The sequence below is a fragment of the Phaethon aethereus genome, assembly GCF_964289735.1.
Source record: "Phaethon aethereus genome assembly, chromosome: 5".
NCBI classification, from domain to species: Eukaryota; Metazoa; Chordata; class Aves; order Phaethontiformes; family Phaethontidae; genus Phaethon; species Phaethon aethereus.
Window position 1 is genome coordinate 28,763,831 of NC_138579.1, and position 19,231 is coordinate 28,783,061.

The following is a 19,231-nucleotide window of genomic DNA, read 5'->3' on the forward strand; positions in this document are numbered from 1 at the left end:
CCTTGCCTCGGGATGCCCAGTGCTCTGAACAACTTTACCACCCGTTCCTTCAAGACCAGCTACAATTACAAGAGAAACCGTTGCCCTCGGAGCTCTCTGCCCACCCTTGCCCTGCAAATCTGCCTGTAGCACAGACTTTCTTGTCTTTGACTGCAGTTTTCCAGGCACAGGTTTGCAACGAAACTGCAGTCCCAACTGCTTGTTACCCCAGTTAAAATGGTATAAATGTGTTCTTACGGCCTCGCTGGCTGTACTGTCCGTAGAGAAGGTTTTCACGTAGCTCTAAACCAACTCTGCAGGACAGCAGGTAATCATTTAGTCATGCCGAGTGAAACGTTTCTATTGACTTTGTAATGCTCTCTGATGATGGTGAACAAGGAAGTAGTGTGGCTGCAAGTTGCAGTTACACTTACAGAGCGTGAGATCATGGCAAATCATACTGCTGCGGAGGCGCGGTGATAATCTCCAGCCAACCTGGCTGAGTTCTAAGCGCTTAGAGCTGGTTACCGAGCAAGCCTCATGGCATGTTTGTGAGCTACACAAGAAAAAAGATTTTCCTTTTGCAAATTCAGAGAAAATTAGAGATCTAGAAGGAAAGCAAATTTGACCCAAATTTACTTTCTTTATAACGGTATAGATGGTTATAAAGCTATTCTCATTTTAAGTTAAATGCAGAAAGGTTTGATGTACAAAAATCATGCCGTCAGCTGCAAAATAGTTTGTGTTGCATTTGCTTGAGTTGCTACATGAAACATTTTGTTCATTTGTAAAGTAAAATACTCTACATGCTTTTAAAAGTAACTTGGGAGAGAGGGTTCATTTGCTTTGTTTAATTAATGTCGAAGTGGCAAAATTTCTTTTCTGCAGAAGAATTCAAGTTGAGAAGGGTGCTGGATCAGAAGAGTATACTGAGAAAAAGAAAACATTTCAAAAGAAGTGTTCAAGTTAAACCTGCTGAGGCAGGTTTGCTGCTCAAAGAACACATTGCAAGTTTTTTTTTAAAAATAAATAATCCGGTAGAAACTGCCACATCACTGAGACATAGAATCCATTACTTTTTTAAAAAAAATCTGTCAGGTTTCTTTACAGATGTCTATGCAGATGAGGTTACTATTGGCAGGTGGGGCATGGCTACATAAGACAAGAATAGATCACTGAAGAATAAGTAGCAATAATAATAATTAGGGCAGCAACTTCTGCATGATTCTTCCATTCACACATTTGTCTTGCCTCTTGATCTGCTCTGAAAAGGTATTTGCGTATTTCTGCATCACAATCTTGTGGCAGGTTTTTCATCAGTAACTATACTAAAGTATATCACTGGTGTAAAGCCTTGCAAAATCTGTTTCTAATTGTTTGAGTCCTTCGGTAAAACTTCGTAAGTCTTCTTCATTTCGCAGTCATTTAAACCCACTTTGCCTGTCCTTTTTCACTTTGAGAAACTCAGAGTGAAGGTTAGTCAACTTTCCAGACAAAAGTAATGACACGACATCATACTGCTTTATCTTCTAAAACGTGTGAGAAGGGCAAGAGGAATGTCATCCATAGTGTGGAAGTTTCATAGTCTTGGAGGTGGAGTCTGTTTGGAAGCATTGCTGCATATTGCCTGAAAAGGGACCTTTCATGCTTAAAATGTACTGTGATTAAAAAAATGAAAATCAGTTTGTTTGTCTTAATGGTCAACTCTATTTGTTCTTCCATGGGAGTAACATTGAGGAAAATGTATTAACCCGTATGGTATTTTAAGGCGTTTGTGTGTGGTGCGTGAAGAACAGGAGGTATCCTTTTGGGCACCGCTCAGCATCCATGACAGTCAGTGTATAACGCAGATCTTTATCTGACGGCATTTTCTTAAGCAGTGTAACCTGGGCTGGGGTGAGCTGCCTGCAGCGAAGGGCTGGAGTTCGGTTTCACGCCCGTGCCCTCGCTGTTCCGCGCTGGCACTGCATGGTGGCACTCCGGAGGTGGAGGACAGGATCCGTGATGCTGTCACTGTACCTAGGGACAGCACCTGAAACCGTAAGAAATTTCTGCTGTTTTGAGGAGTTACTTTCTTGCTCCCAAGTACGTAAAACTCTTTTTAATAACTTTCTTAAAACAGAATCCAGGTTCAGTGACACACTGAGGTATTTTTTCTGTCTTTAGGCAGGTACTTGCCATTCGTGTGAGTTTCCTCACACATCTGTGCAATAATACCCTTCACTCCCATGGTATGTCTAGGTACCACAACTGTCTGCCAGATGGAAATTCACGTGCCACTATGTGTACGTATTCATGGTGCCGTTCACTTCCGAAGTAGTGCTACAAACCCTACACACTTTGATCTCTGTGCCTATAAGACTGTTGCTCTCTACTGGTGCAACTATCAGCAGTATTACTCTTACAAAATCATGACTCTCTCATGATTTCCTGCTAGAGGTACTGTAAAGGGAGTAAGAAAAATATCCCAAAGGTCAAGAGGCTCAAAGATGGAATCAAATTAATTATTATGTGCATGTTTGTATATTTTTAATGGTGCCCTATTCTTTTGAAAGCTAAAAAGTGCTTCCTTGAGATTTTATGGAGAGATGGGAAAAATATGTAAGTTTTTTAGTTTGATAAAAACACTATAAAACCACTGCTGGCCTAGTTTTACTTTAGACTTCAGAAGATCAATGTGTTTATCAATCCGAATCATTGCAGACAAAATTTTGCACCTGCAGTTATGGTTGCCTGCAGTTCAGTTCAGTTTAACTATCTACATCACTGATTGCATCTGTAAATTAAAAACATCTAAGTAACCTAAATTACAAGCACAAATAATTGCAGGTGCAAAACTCATACAAACACAAAATGATCTCTGAAAGTTGGTCTTCTAAATCTCGTTGTAAGTTATTCACTGTATCATGAACCTAGAGTCCTCTTGGGAGAGTCACTAATCTGTATAATGACACTGAAAGCCTCTTGAATCTCGTATTTAGCTAGCAGATGGGAAAGAATACATGTAGTCATGTAACTCCCTAGGGATTCCGCATGTGGATATTGAAGAGTATAACTTATTCCAGTGAAGGCTAACATTAACTTGCAATCAAAAATTTCCTTCCTGAGCCACGTTTTTTCTGATGAAATTAAAACGACTTAACGTTGTATTTTTATGAAGTCACAACCAATCTGAGTAGGACACAGTCCCAGGGCAAGCACAGAAATTTTGCTAATCTCATGATTTTTCATTTAATGAATCACAGCATCAGTTGAACACAGAAAAATACTGTCAGTTTTTTCCAGAAAACACATCTATCTATCCTCTCTATGATTTTGTTGTTGTTGTTGTTGTTTTTAGTGTCAGAAACAGATTTCTAAGCGCATAGCTACAAAAGTCTATTTTTTCTCTGGTATGAAAACTAACAATGAATCATTTTCTTGCATTTTTTAGCTTCAATAGACGTAGGTGTGGAGCTACTTTAAAACAGTGGCTGCTTCCTGTCGTACCAGTTACGGCAGTACTCTTAGCAAAAGGGAAAAAAAAAACCTCTTCTAATGTTTGAACAACTAAAACTCCTACTGAACAAATGAAACATTCTGCCAGTTCTGACAATCCAAAATGCAATGAAGAATTTTTCTGTTTCAGAAGCTCTAGGCAAAGCTGGTTTGGCATGTCTGTAGCTTGTTCCTATTGAAAACAAAGGGGCAGCTAGAGGGAAGAAAATGCTGTCAGTTGTAAGAAATGAGACATGTAGACCCATTCTACAGCCCAGCTAGTGATTACATGCAGGCAATTTTGTAAGAGCCTAGACCAGCTGCCAGTGATAATAACACTGCCATTTGCACTGATTTCAACAGGAATTACATAAAAAAGATCAGCTTAAGGCTTCTCAGAAGCCTCGGCAAAATTGATATTTCGTTCATTGGCCATGGGGGCCAGACTCCAAGAAGAGTGTTAAGAAGGAACAGGCAAAGGTGGCAGGGAGCCCTGCAGAGTGAGGCTTGCTGCTCCCACCGCTGGGCTGGCAGCAGCGGCAGCCAGCAGTGCGTGCCGCGGCTGGCAGGGTCCTGCCTCTCTGCCCGCCAGCGGTCTCCATCCTCCCAGGTATAGCCCGATTCCTCCCTCGGCAGCGGCGGCCAGCCCAGCTTCACAGGCCCCTGGCCCTGGCATGGTAAGTGGCGGAGGTGTGAGCATATCTACATTGTTTTTTAAATCCAGTTTAATTTAATATACGTGAATCTATTATTCAAGCAGTACGTGGTAACAATGTACCACTTAACTAATTCATTTATAATCATCCTTGGGAAAAAAAAGCCAGAACAAGATGTTCTTGTTTTACACTCAGAGAACTATTGAGGTTTTGTTGTGCATTACAACGCAGAGCTCCAGCTTCACCTTCCTAGAATTTTTTTTAGGTGCCTGTCTATAGCAAAACACAGAAAGCATATGAGAAATATGTAGTATAAGAGGGTTAAACTGCCATTTCAATAGAGAGAAATTTTAAGAAGGATCCCTTTCTTTTACGCTCACTTTTTGCTGCACAAAAGACACAAGAAAGGAAGGAGAAGGTTTCCTCTTTCCCTCTCTTGAGGGATTTATATTTAGGTGTGTCCTGTAACTTATATAAATTCAGAGTGCAGACTAGAAAGCCAAAAATTAGCAAGGATTTTGACCAAGAGATTGAGAGGTGATTAAAAGTCATGGAAGAAAGGCTCATTTCTCAGTAAAAATAACAAAGTCACATGGATGATGGATCATAATAACCTCATAATCTGACCCACATGCAGTAAATATGGTGATGACTGTCATTTTGAATAAGTGAAATAGATTGATGTTGATTATTAATCCATTTCTTGGCCAGTCTGATTGTTTCTGAGCCAGATCCTCCACTGTTTAGTGTTTTTCTGAAGTATCTTAAGAGTACCTTTCACTGGCAGTCCATTCCTTTTTAACCAGTCACTTCTCATACTCTGTGTTGCCTTAGCTTATTTTAGGGATTTCTTTCATAAGTTGGCCTACTTCTAGTATTCTAGTAACTGGACACTTGGTCTTCTTTTAGCATATAGTGTAACATCAGTGTTACTACAGACACATGTTAACATGTAATTCTGTATTACATGTACTTGCTGTGAAAAAAAATTCTGTTTTTCCTTAATTCCCATGTGTTGCAACTGGTGGTGGTTTACATGAATGCACGCTCAGTGAAAAAAAGTGAAATATGCTATGAAAATAAGTACCTAGTATTTAGTGCTGGCGTCTAACATGACAGGTATCTATATACTAGGCACAGAATAGATACATATATTTGCATAATAGAAATTCAGAAGCTAGCTTGGCTGTGTCATTGATAGCTTTATACGAGGTTCCTGTAGGGACATGTGTTTAACATTTGCAGTAGGATAATATACGTAACATACTTCACAAGAAAAAAAGCTTTTTGGAGAGCAACAATAACCAACAGTGTCCTGGTTTTTTACAAATTGTGTCCAACCTTTAATATCTTTTCAACTCTGTGCCTGTTGCCCCTGAACGACACCCAGCCTTCCCTATAGGATACCTCTTCAGCTGGGCAAATGGTTGTAGACGCTGTGATTGAGGGTGAACTACATGTGTGAACTGGCTAGTGGCTTGCTGCTCTCAAAATAAATGGCTAAATTCTAAGTCCCTTTTTCTCAGCAGTAAGTACTAATTTGTGCTTGCCTTCACTAAGCACTCCCTAGTTTTCCCGAAGATTTAAAAGATTTAAAATCTTTAAAAGAATTAAAATCTTTTAAATCTCCAGCAAAGTCAACATAAAGATTGCTTCACACTAATAGCTATATTAAAGAAATATTGCCCGGTTTTCAATTGTTTTACTTTCTGTCAGTAATAAATTCACAACATGCTACATACCATGAAATAAAAAGATACCATTTTTCTGGAATAAATGAAACTCTAAGCAAATTTTATTACATTTAGACATACTTTCTTCCTCTTTTTGAACACCCACCCTTCTACCAAGTATGTCTTTAAAATTTATTCCCTTTGTTGAAATAAAAAACTTGTAAAATCTGAAAGTCGCGCATTCATTTAATGTAACTGACACGGTCGTGAAACCCAGGTCTTTTATTTATACTTGGGATAATGCAGAGGTAATGAAAGCAGAATTGAACCTAAGAGGTTTTTTGTTTCAATTATAAAATAATGTGGGTAAGAGACTTGGATTTGACAGCAATAGAAGAAAGGGAATATTGTGTTCATGCCTTCAATCAGCTTTATTAGATCCTTAAAGAGAAAATTATGTGAAAGACAGAGGAAGAAAACAACAAACTAAGCAAGATCCCAATTTCAGTATAATTTGGAGAAAATAACTGATTTAGGTTGGTCGTCTTGCCAGGGTGAATGACTCAAGGCTTCCAAACAAGAAATGGAAACCAGAAGGATAGCGAAAGCCTGAAAGAACAAATTGAGAAGATATGATTGACTGTAATGTTTCAAAATCAACTGCTGCAAAGATGAGTTTGGGCTGTTGCCCAGAATACAATTGAATGGTGATGTTCATTTAGACCCTTAATGCTGAAACAAAATAAGATGTAGCTGTGTTTCTGTTAGAGATTTACTTGTTCTTTCCAGTGTCTCTAGCTAGGGATATGATGTCACGTCCTCTCTCTTCTATCGCACGCTGCAGTGATTGCGGCTGCTGTTCCATAAGTTTTCTGAACACCAATTTTATGAAGGAAGGCCTCAATCCAGGTGATAATATCTTTCAAATGTGAAATGTCATCACCATTCATTAGCTAACTTTGAAAAATTTCATACACCGTGTGCAAGTAGGCTAACTCAGTGTTATTGACCAAGGAGAAGTATAAGATCATTGTGTTGTATGTACTTTCTGACTGACAAAGCATTCAAGTTTTTGTTACTATCATGCTAGTTTTTTAAAATTAAGTAAATAGCTTATTCTGCAAAGATTGCAAATAATTGTATCTTTAACGGGCATGATTTGTAAAGCATTATTTGTGAAAGTTGGGAGCAGCTCTTGTCCTTCACCTCCACCACCAAAGTTCTAAAAAAAGAGACTATGCTTTATGCAAAAAATTAGTCAGTTGACAATAGGCAGTGATGAGATGGGATTGTCTTCTACTTCCTCCTTTCCTTTATTCCTTTCATCTCACTGGCTGTGCTTACTAACCTTTTTTCTGTTTCTATTTCAAATGAGGAAGAAAAAAACCCTAAACCACAGTTCCACAGTTCATAATTAAATACTGAGCTCGTTCTTGCCATGTTTACTGAATTACATATTGCATATATGGATGTATATCCTCAATGTTTTCATGTGTTTTTAGATTTCTAAACTTAATATGTTCCATAGGATTAGACCTTAACTCCTTCCTGCCTGTTTTTCATGATGACAAAAGTAGGAGTAAAGTAGTGAAACAGATGCCTTAAAACTTTAGGGGTTTGTAGAGCCATGAATATAGTTGCTGAGCTCTGCAGATTCTCCTCATTCACAGTAGAGATTTCTCCAGCAGAAAATCTTCAGTGTTGACCTTACGGCTGCAATAAGCTGATCAGCTTGACGTGACATGCACAGTGATATCTCTGCACAGGTATCTTTGCCGCAGGGTGGCTGACCTGATAAAAAGGGCTTTAAACCAGGAACCATGAGGGAGGCAGAGAGTTATCACAGCGCTGAGGGAGCAATGGACAGGCTGACAAGCAAAGCGCCTGGGGTGATGCGAACAACGAGGAACGAAAAATTAACAAAACAGGGATTAAGTGGCATCACCTCAAACATTTGTATGTAAGGAAGAAAGTGTCTCTGAAGTGCCTGCACACTAAGGCACACAGCACGGGGTGTAAACACAAGGAATGCGAGATCTGTGTGCAGCTGCAGGGCTGGGATCTTGTTGAGATCCCAGAGACCAGCAACGCAGTGGACGGCTCTCACATGACTGGAGTGCTGCAGTGGAGGGATACAGATTCTTTAGGAAGGACAGGCTGGGAAGACAAGGATGGGGATTTGCCCTTTATGGGAGAGAGCAGCTGGATGCATGGAGCTCTGCCTGAGGGTGAATGATGAGAGCTTATGAGTAAGGATTAAAGAGCAGACCAACACTGGTGACTTTGTAGTGGATGTCTACTGTGGGCTGCCTGACCAGGAAGAACAAGCAGATGAGGCCCTCTACAGACAGTAGAAGCAGCCTTGTGTTTGCAGAACCTGACCCTCATGGGGACTTTAACCACCTTGATACCTCCTGGAGGGACAACATCGCAGGTCGTAAGAAATGCAGGATGTTACTGGAGAGCATTAATGATAATTTCTTGATACACATGAAAGAGGAGCCAATGAGGAGAGGTGCTGTGCTGGACCTCATACTCACAAATGAAGAAGGCTTCACTGAGAATGTGAAGGTCGAAGGGAGCCTTGGTTGTTGTGACCACAAGATAGCGGAGGTCAGGATCCTGAGAGGAGGGCAGTGCAAAAAGCAAGACCACAACCCTGGAGTTCAGGAAAATAGACTGTGGCCTTTTCAGGGATCTGCTTGGAAAAGTCCCATGGTATAAGGCTCTGGAGGGAAGAGGGGTCCAGGAAAGCTGGATAGTATTGAAGGAGCACCTCCATTCAAGAAAAGTCCATCCCAACATACAGGAAGTCAGGCAAAAATACCAAGAGTCCTGTGTGGTTGAGCAAGTAGCTCCTGGCGAAACTCAACCATAAAAAGGGAGTATACAGGAGGCAGAAGCAGAGACAGGTACATGTGGGAGCATAGAGGCAGGCTGAGCATGCAGAGACATGGTTAGGAAAGCAAAAGCCCACCTGGAGTTGAACTCAGTGGGGGATGTCAAGGGCGACAAGAAGGCATTCTAGAAGTACCTAAGTGGTGAAAAGAAGACTAGGGAAAATGCGGGACTTCTGCAGAATGGGGCAAAAGCCCTAGTGACACAGGACATGCAAAAGGCTGAAATACTGAATGCTGCCTTTGCCTCAGTTTTTAGTAGCAACACCATCCTTCAGAAATCCAAAGCTCTGGAGAGAGGGGGAAGGTCTGGTGTAAGGAAGACTTACACCTGGTGGAAGAGGATCAAGTTAGCAAACTTGACGTACATAAGTCCATGAGCCCTGATGGGATGCACCCACAAGTGCTGAGGAAGCTACCTGGTATCATTGCAAGGTCACTCTCAATTATCTTTAAACGATCATGGCAACAGGGAGAGGTGCCAGGGGACTAGAGAAAAGCAAATGTCACTCCTATCTTCAAAAAGGACAAGGAGGAGGATCCGGAGAACTACAGGCTGGTCAGCCTTACCTTGAAGGTGATGAAGCAACTAATCCTGGAAACTATTTCCAGGCACATGAAGGACAAGGCAATGACTGGGAGCAGTCAGCATGGATTCACAAAGGGGAAGTCATGCTTGACGAACCTTATAATCTTCTATGATGAAATGACTGGCTTGGTGTATGAGGGGAGAGCAGTGGACATTGCCTACCTAGACTTCAGTAAGGCTTTCAACACTCTGCCCCATGAGATCCTCATAGAGAAGCTGTTGAAGTATGGACTGGATGAGCAGACAGTGATGTGGATTGAAAACTGGCTGAATGGCCAGGCATGGAGGATGATGGTCAGTGGTATGAAGTCTGTTTGGAGCCAGTAACTTCTGGTGTACCTCAGTAGTCAATAATGGATCCAAGCCTGTTCAACATCTTCATTAATGATCTGAATGATAAGGCAGAGTGTACCCTCAGCAAGTTTGCTGATGATACAAAACTGGGACAAGGGGCTGATACACCAGAGGGTTGTACTGCCATTCAGATGGACTTTGACATGCTGGAGAAATGGTCTGACAGGAACCTCATGAAGTTCAACAAGGGGAAGTGTGAAGTCCTGCACCTGGGGAAAAACAACTCCATGCACTGGTATTATACTGGCGGCCAACCAGCTGGAAAGCAGATTTGCAGAAAAGGACCTGGGTGTCCTCATGGACACCAAGTTGAACATGAACCAGCAATGTGTCCTGCAGCCAGAAAAGCTACTTGTATCCTGGGCTGTGTTAGGAGGAATGTTGCGAGCAGGTCGAGGAAGGGGATCCTTCCCCTCTACCCAGCACTGGTGAGGCCACACCTAGAGTGCTGGGTCCAGTTCTGGGCTCCCCAGTACAAGAGAGACATGGAGCTACTGGAATGAGTCCAGTGAAGGGCCACTAAGATGATTAAGGGACTGGAGCATCTTTCCTATGAGGAAAGGCTGAAAGAGCTGGGACTGTTCTGTGTGGAGGAGAGAAGGCTTGGGGAGGATCCCATCAATGTGCACAAATACCTAAAGGAAGTGTGCAAAGAGGATGCAACCAGGTGCTTTTCAGTGGTGCCCAGTGACAGGACCAGAGGCAATGGACACAAACTCAAACACAAGGGGATCTGCCTGAACATCAGGAAACACTTTTTTACTGTGTGGGTGACTAAGCACTAGCACAGGTTGCCCAGAGAGGTTGTGGAATCTCCATCCTTGGAGATATTCAAAAGCTGTCTGGATGGGGTCCTGGGCAACCAGCTTTAGGTGGCCTCGCTTGAGCAGAGGTTTGGACCAGATGATCTCCAGAGGTCCCTTCCATCCTCAAACCTTCTGTGATTCAGGAGCAATGGATAATTGCTTTTCATATTTTCGGTTCCCATTTCTCTAGAATTTTCAAACAATCCACCGCTTGGTCTGCTGATCATCTGAATTACTGGTATTTCAACACCGGGCTGTGATGGAATGGTGGATTACCCTTTAGAAGTGATTACCTGCCTCACAAGATTGCTGAGATGGCAGATCTGTTGCTCAAATTCCTGGTATATCCTTCACCTCCACGTTCTCTCTGAAAAGTTTCCCATGACATCCTCAGAGACCATGGGAGTGTCACGAGGTTTATATACTCAATAGCTGCATACATTTGAGTATACAAGAAGGCAACCTGGAAAAGCAACCTATACTGCTGTGTAGGGCTAGGTAATGCTGCTGTGCCTTTTTAGAATTGAATTGTTGCTTTACACTGCATATTTCTCCACTTATGCGTCTCTTACTAATGAGAAATCTGGACCAAGTTTGGGTCTCATTTTTGTAGTCAGAGCTACACCTGTGAGTAGAGCAGTGGAGCACTTTTATTTTCCAACACCAATCATGATGGAGTATTAGAAATTCTAAATGGGATACCTGTTGTAGATATGTTTACAGTGTTTTAGACTGAGCTGAAAGGAAGAAAGTGTTTATAGGGATCTGTGTTCTTGTAGCTGATCCTACCTGGACCACAGTTTCAGTTTGAACTCAAATTAAACTGTATGAATTACATGCCTAAAGTTGCTCAACATTCCAATAGCTTGCTGAATCAGCAAGAATAATTCTGAATATGTATGAACCATTAAAGACTAAGACTGGATCCAGTATATCTATATTGTTATATACATATCTATAGATATCTATATTTATATCCATATCTATGTGGATAGATATAGATATATGTATGTGTATATATATGTTTACGTTTGGAAAGTGAGACTTTTGGGAAATTCAAACATCTGATGACTCAGCTGAATTCCTGAAATATCCTACCTAAGGACTTTTAGTGTTTTTTCATGAAACCATCATTGTATAAAATGCTCAAAGTTTCCTTTTATCATGGACTAGAATTCATAACTTGCTCACTTCAGAGGAAGGATAAGCAATACTCCCACTTTGGAGCATCTTACAAAGCCTAAATTATTTTATTTATATTGGAGCAACTTAAAGAAGAGAACTCCAGAGAAGCATTAAAAGAAGGGTGGAAAAAATGGTATAGCATTTGTGGTATTTTACATTCACACGGGGAATATGAATTTAATTGTTTTCCTTTGATGTGCACAGGATAACTATAGGAAAATCTGTTGATGTGATGACTCTTCCACACCCTGCAAAAATATTCCAAGTAATAGACTGTTTTAGAAAGGTGAATCACCACCTTTCAACATCACCACCTTTCAACATTTTAAAAAGATGCAAATGCTCTGCATTAAGAAGTGTTTTTTTCTGTAGGTATAATCCTCTTACAGTCCTGAAAGAATTGTGTAAACTCTGAAGGTGGATAACTTGTAAGGTATACCCTTGTTGGCTGGCAAGATAGCTTCTTGCCGATTGCATTAGATGCCTTCCTGAACTCTCCTCATGTACTATCTAGGCTAATGTGGACATCTAGCAGACATGTCTACTTTTACCACATCTGGGGATTTTGAGAACTACATGTCATTTAAAGCATTCCCAAGACCTAGCGTTATTGGCCTTGTAAGCAGAGCTCAGGCTGCCTGTAAACGCCATGTGTGCTTGTAGCAGGCTATATATATATATATATGAAATTCAGATGATGCAAAGCAAAGCATTGCAACAAGTGGATCTGTGACTTCAGCCCAGCTCCAAAAGTGAGCAGCGATTGTAAACTCATTAGGTGTTTATGGAGCCACGTAAAAGAGCGGCGAAGACCTGAATGAGTACAGTAGCAAGATATTGCCCAAATGTTTTTTCCAAGGTGAAATACATACATTCTTTTATGGCTCTGTGAATAGCTAACTTGTGCTAAAACTAAGTTGTCAAAAAAAAAAACTTCATCTATTTTGAGGCATATTTAAAACTAAACTTTAAAAGATGTCTTAACCTAGCGTCTGAAGATGAGCATGCAGGTTTTTTGTACGCAGCTTGCTGAAGTCACTTTTTTTCCAAATCTGTATTTTGTGACCAGTTTTTAATATTATCATTGCTCTGTCGAGAAAACTTAAAAAAAGAAATAATACTTCCTCTTCATTTTCAGAATTGTTCCTCTCCTTTAAATACAATTTCTTGTCTATTCAGAAAAAATGGATTGAATTTTTACTTATTCATTGCTGATTTTTTTATATCATCTCAGCAGCACATAATGGAATTGGTAGCACATTAGTTCCTTAACAAGTAAGCAAAGAGTATCATTATTTGTTTGTATGCTGAAAGGTTAGTCGCTTTACTCAAAAGTTAAAATAGAATTGGCAGTATGGTAATGATATGTTGTTTATCCATACAAAAATAATTTCTTTTTTTCTTCAATAGATTGCTTGGCTTCTACAAAGGAATATTTCCTCCCATCTTGGCTGAGACACCCAAAAGGGCAGTAAAGGTAAAAACCCCGTACTTCCTCCTTTAAAAATATGAGTAGGGACAGTGGCAGCTGTAAAACATTTTATTTCTCCCCCACTGATTGACATTAGAATCTTAAACTTATTTGGCCTATTAATCTCTGATTTTTACTATGAGGAAACTTTTCTGTTGATAGCACAATAAAACTGCTTGATTAAGAAGTGTAGGATAAGGCTCTTAGATACTAGGCTGTTTTTTTACATGATATTTTAGCCTCATAATTATCTCTGGTTTAGACATTTTGTCTTACTGAAAACGCCTAGCAACTTGCAAAACAACTCAGATTAGCTTAGTAAATTAACACAAGAAGCCACTCTTAATAAGTACTTACTCAGTAACATGAAGTAGTATATCTGTAGGTTTGAAGTGCTGCCCGGAGTTCTCTGGTCCTCCACAGAGCACTCTACTCCATCCTCTCACTTTCTTCAGATTGAATGTCGTAAAGGGTACAACTTTTCATCATGCAATGCACATTTTACTCCAGCTCTCTTACAGTTGAAATAGATGCTAGCCTATCAAAGTGTATTTTCTGTCAAATGTTTATATGTTTTTCTTTTATTATCCTTTGTGTTGATCTGTAGAGCATTATTTTAGTAATATTCCTAGATAAAATGTATCAATACATCAATTCTTTTCAGTTGTCATGCAACCTTTTTAATTAAAACCTACTAATTAAGAACCTCATCTTAAAGTTCCAAATCTGTCAGAGCATCCATTTGTGTTACGAGCAAATGTTTCTTTGTCTTTTCCTTCAAAACTTTGAAGTTTCCTGTGGTTGCACCAAATGTGTCTAAAAGCAGTAACTATACAGAATGTCTTGATTTTCCTTTCTTTTTTTGTTTCTTTCTAAAAAGGCTGCATATGATTCTGGTTCTTAGTCTGCAATTAATCATTCACATTCCAATTCCTTTACAAAGGAATAATATTTGTATAAAGTGACAGGATGTGACCTTGTAACCGAATCCTAAAGGAGTTCTGGTAATGTCATCTACTTGTTTGCACTGGCATTTTAGATGCAAATGACATATGTCACCTATCTCAAAATTATTTAATACAACTAAGACAACTAAAGTTCTATCTAATAGCAAAGTGGCACTGAAGAATAGATGGATGATATTTGGAAGATTCCTAATAACTCTTTTTCTTTGGACTGTGATGTTTCCTTTGTCTCTCCATTTCATTTCATTTTAAATAGTTCAAAGTTAATATGACCATGCTTTTTGGATTCCAGCATACAAACACAGGTTTGATTTCTCTCCTACCAACCTGAGGCATTAAGAAATCTTGAGTCACTCATTCAAATTGATTAAATTGACTTAAACCCCAGAATATTCAATATAATTATAGAATCATAGAATGATTTAAGTTGGGAGGGATCTCTGGAGGTCACCTCGTGAGCCTCCTGCTCAGGATGCCTTGCCTAGGTGAGTTCTGCAAATCTTCAAAGATGGAGACTGTAGCCTCTCTGTGCTCCTGTTCCAGTGCTTAATTGCTTTCACTGTGAATAACTTGCCTTATATCCAATCCAGATTCCCCTGTTGCAACTTTTGCCTATTGCCCCTGGTGCTTCTGTTGTGGACCTCTGTGAAAGTATTACTTTATCTTCGGTAGAACCTTTAGATAGTGGAAGACAGGAATTAGATCCCCGTAGCCTTCTCATCTCCAGGCTAAACAGACTCTGTTCTCTCAGCCTCTTGTTGTACGTCAACAGCTCACAGCTCCTTAAATGTCTTACTGGGCGTCCCTTAGTGGGATGCTTTCTACCTAATTCTTGGGCATTTGAGTGAGGGATCAGTAGTGTTTCTGCAACCATGAGAATCAGGTTTAAATGCTAAACATGTTTTTTAATTAAGTCATTGAATCCTTTACTTCTTTACATTATTCCTTTAAATTTTATGTTGTTCCTAGGACACCAGGAGGACCTTGAGACATCAGCTATATTCTAAATAAGAAGAATTCAGTGATAGAATAGGGCAGGACAGTAATGTCCTTCTAAGAACATGGATACTGAAGCAATTCAGTGTGAGATGTTATATGCCAGCATATGCCTGTCAGTCTGACCTCGGTGCCAGGGAAGGTTATGGAGCAGATCATCCTGAGTACCATCACGCAGCATGTACAGGACAACCAGGTGATCATGCCCAGCCAGCATGGGTTCATGAATGGCAGGTCCTGCTTGACTAACCTGATCTCCTTCTACGACAAGGTGACCCACCTAGTGGGTAAGGGAAAGGCTGTGGATGTTGTCTACCTAGACTTTAGTAAAGCCTTTGACAGCATCTCCCACAGCATTCTCCTGAAGAAACTGGCTGCTGATGGCTTGGACAGGTGTACTCTTCACTGGGTAAAGAACTGGCTGGATGGCCAGGCCCAATAAGTTGTGGTGAATGGAGTTAAATCCAGTTGGTAGCCAGTCACAAGTGGTGTTCCCCAGGGCTCAGTTTTGGGGCCAGTTCTGTTCAATATCTTTATCAATGATCTGGATGAGGGGATTGAGTGCACCATTAGTAAGTTTGCAGATGACAAGTTGGGTGGGAGTGCTGATCTGCTTGGGGGAAGAAGGGCTCTACAGGGGGATCTGGACAGACTGGATCGATGGGCTGAGGCCAGTGGTATGAGGTTCAACAAGGCTAAGGTCCTGCACTTGGGTCACAACAACCCCATGCAATGCTCTAGGCTTGGGGAGAAGTGGCTGGAAAGCTGCCCGGTAGAAAAGGACCTTGGGCTGTTGGTTGGTAGCCGGCTGAATGTGAGCCAGCAGTGTGCCCAGGTGGCCAAGAAGGCCAACAGCATCCTGGCCTGTATCAGCAATAGTGTGGCCAGCAGGAGTAGGGAAGTGATCGTGCCCCTGTACTCGGCACTGGTGAGGCCGCACCTTGAATCCTGTGTTCAGTTTTGGGCCCCTCACTACAAGGACATTGAGGTACTAGAGCGTGTCCAGAGATGGACAACGAAGCTGGTGAAGGGTGTAGAGCACAAGTCTTATGAGAAGTGGCTACAGGAACAGGTGGTGTTCAGAGAAAAGGAGGCTGAGGGGAGACCTTATCGCTCCATACAACTACCTGAAAGGAGATTGTAGCGAGGTGAATATCAGCCTCTTCTCCCAAGTAACAAGGGCTAGAACAAGAGGAAATGGCCTCAAGTTGCACCAGGGGAGGTTTAGATTGGATATTAGGGAAAAATTCTTCATTGAAAGGGTTATCAAGAATTGGAACAGGCTGCCCAGGGAAATGGTTGAGTCACTATCTCTGGAGACATTTAAAAGATCTGTAGATGTGGTGCTTCGGGACATGGTTCATTGGTGGACTTGGCAGTGTTAGGTTTATGGTTGGACTTGATGATCTTAAAGATCTTTTCCAACCTAAACAATTCTATGATTCTAATTTTTAACACCCAAAGTGGAGTTTGTACCCATGCTTTGACCTGAAGACAATCCAGCTTAGCTCAAATTTCCACTAACCTTATTTGAATATGACCTCAACAGAAAAGTCACTCCTTCCTTTGGCTCACTCGCCACGTTTTATTCTTCTAATAGTTTTCCTCAATTTAACAGGCCCCAAGATGTCCCTTTTCCACTGCCAAACTGACTAGTAAGATTTAGAGGAAGACTATGTCCATGCCTATGACTTTGAGACTTGAGAAAGCACAAAAGGTAGAGAAGCAATTTCTCAGTGTCAGCAGCCTTGGTTTGTGTTTGTAATGAACTTTTTTGAAAAAAGTGTTGTAGTGTCTTTTATAGCTCATAAAAGTGTGTAGAGAATGGACAAGGGAGATTTTGTACTAAGAAGAAATGTACTTGTGCTACTGGAATATTGCATTTATCTGGTGTGGATATTTGCAAATAAATACAAAGCTACTAAAATGAAGTTACTTAGCCCCAGTTATTCAGCAAAGTGTTGAAGATACAACTTCAGTTTTAGTCAACTGCACTCTTATGTCTGTCTTGCTATTTCTTTTTTCTCTTTCTTTATTTCCCTTCTAAAAAGAAAGCTGGTATTTCTGGAAGACAAAAAGTCAAAGTTTATAACTTCATGTTAGATTGAACTTGGAGGAAAGAAGTGATGATGCCAATACAATGGTTAACAGATGAACTTTTGGGGCAAATTTATATTGTTCATGTGTTCCCAGACATCTTGTTTCAAGCATATATTTTTACCTTAGAGTTATTGAGACATCTGGTAAGTACTTTGGCTATTTTCTGTGTAACTTGAATTAAAGTGTATCTTTGCCAGATGGACAATATCGGTTATTATATACACAAAAGCATGTTTTAGATACATTTATTCTGAGATATTTTTTTTTTTGCAAAGCTATTAACTTAATACAACCGTAGAGAAAAAGACACATTACACTGTGTTTTGAAAAACATTTTGGGTGGACAGACATTATACAAATCCATATGATAGTGCTAGATACTTTTTGGCAAAATTGTATGTGTACTAGCCACTCTAGTACACCGAGAAACATTTATATTGAGTTTTATTGCTATTATTTGTTTTGTTTTAAAAATGATATGAAACATAGTTACTGTTAAGTAGTTATTTTGTTTATGACTCTAGGAAGCTATTGATTTTTAAGGTAACATTTTTAAGACCAAAAAATTGCTAGGTAATGTATTTCTGCCTTTATTACAACCATTTTACAGATCTGTAGCACTATGGAAAACATTAAGGAATACCAGAAATTCCATTAAAGGTTAGGAGGGTAACAATGAGTAGAAAGATGCTGGAGAGAGAATAAAGCAAACTTTATCACAATAAGAAATTAATTTAGTTCAGTGCAGTAACTCACCCACCCACAACTGACACTTTCTCAGAGACTTTCTTTTGCCTGTTATCTTCAGTTATCCAAAAAGACAGCCCTACAGCCTAAGTAACACTTCTATCTTTTCTGATTATTGGGAAGGCCAGTACAACAATTTTAAACATGCAGGATGTTTGCAAGATTACTGTTCAATCTGTACACTACTTGGAGGGCAGTTAAAATCTGGGCACTGATTCTAGGACCTTTTCTGCAAAATGAGATAATAATCCCTGCTGAGAATAAAAAAAAAGTATCTGTCTATGGGCCAGAGTATCAGTCCCTCAGTTTTCAAAATTCAACATCCCAATTTTGCATTATGTATACACACTCTCTCTTGGTTTACGTGTGGTGGCATTATTAACACATTAACACCCAGTTCTCTGATGGTTTTGATGTGATTCTAGTCACTTTTCATTTGAAGCAGGTCTTGACTGAAAAGTGTTACTGACTTTGCCATAGGACAGGGTTCTAAACAAGTTAAAATGACAATGTGGTGCGTATTACTTGTGTTCCTGTACACGTGGCTTATGGAAAGGCTGTTTTGTTCTGATCAGTCTGTGGTAACTGAGCCCTGAGGGACTGAGCTTGTCTTCTTTGGCTGAGGCCCAGCACAGGTCACCCAGTATTTCTGTTTTGTCTGAAAAACTCTATTCCCTTATGTTTCTTACGATTCCCACGTCTCCGTTGACCTCATTTCCCATTGCCTTCCTCTCATGGTGAAACAGTTTGATAGTCACATGCATGGGCAGGTGCTACGTGAGGGATCACGGCCTCACGTGTGGGAGCGAAATGCACAGGCTTTCAGGGGATCCCACCTTCATTTGAATCAGCTTGCTCTAAACTAGTCAAGTGTTAGAGGTCAACTGTCGAAAGGAGCCAGGAAAGTCAGAGGTTCTTGTTGTTTACTTTTGCTATACAGGGATGTGACAGCTCTTGCTCTAATAGATACCCACCTGCGCTGATGCAGCCTTGGTGAAGCCGTGACAGGTTTTCGTTGTTCAGTCCCACGATACTGGACGTGCCATGTAAAAGCCACTTTCACACACAAAGTCGTGAATACCTTTTGGACAAATTACAGGACTCACGAATAGTGAGCTGTAGTTACGGACCTTCTGTTGTTCCATGAATGAAAACTGCATGGAATAATACCTCCAATATCTTTCATTTTACATGGAATTCAGATGTCTACTTTTTATAACCTGCAAGATTTTCTGCTGTCCTCTTTCCTCATGCTAGAAGATGGTTTTCACTGCCCTCAGAACTGTCCTATGTGGCATCAACCTGAAGTGCTTTTTCAGTGGCTTCAGCAATATAT

The 19,231-nt window shown here is 40.4% G+C and overlaps 1 protein-coding gene across 1 annotated transcript in view; it reads left to right on the forward strand.

Annotated features, from left to right (window-relative positions):
- The window catches only part of SLC25A21 (solute carrier family 25 member 21), a gene marked incomplete at both ends in the record, with an annotated part of 261,849 nt that overhangs the window by 220,056 nt on the left and 22,562 nt on the right, over nucleotides 1–19,231 (forward strand). The window contains one exon of the mRNA XM_082001041.1: nucleotides 13,027–13,093. Coding sequence (XP_081857167.1) covers nucleotides 13,027–13,093 — 67 coding nt within the window. The remainder of the gene's footprint in view (nucleotides 1–13,026; nucleotides 13,094–19,231) is intronic.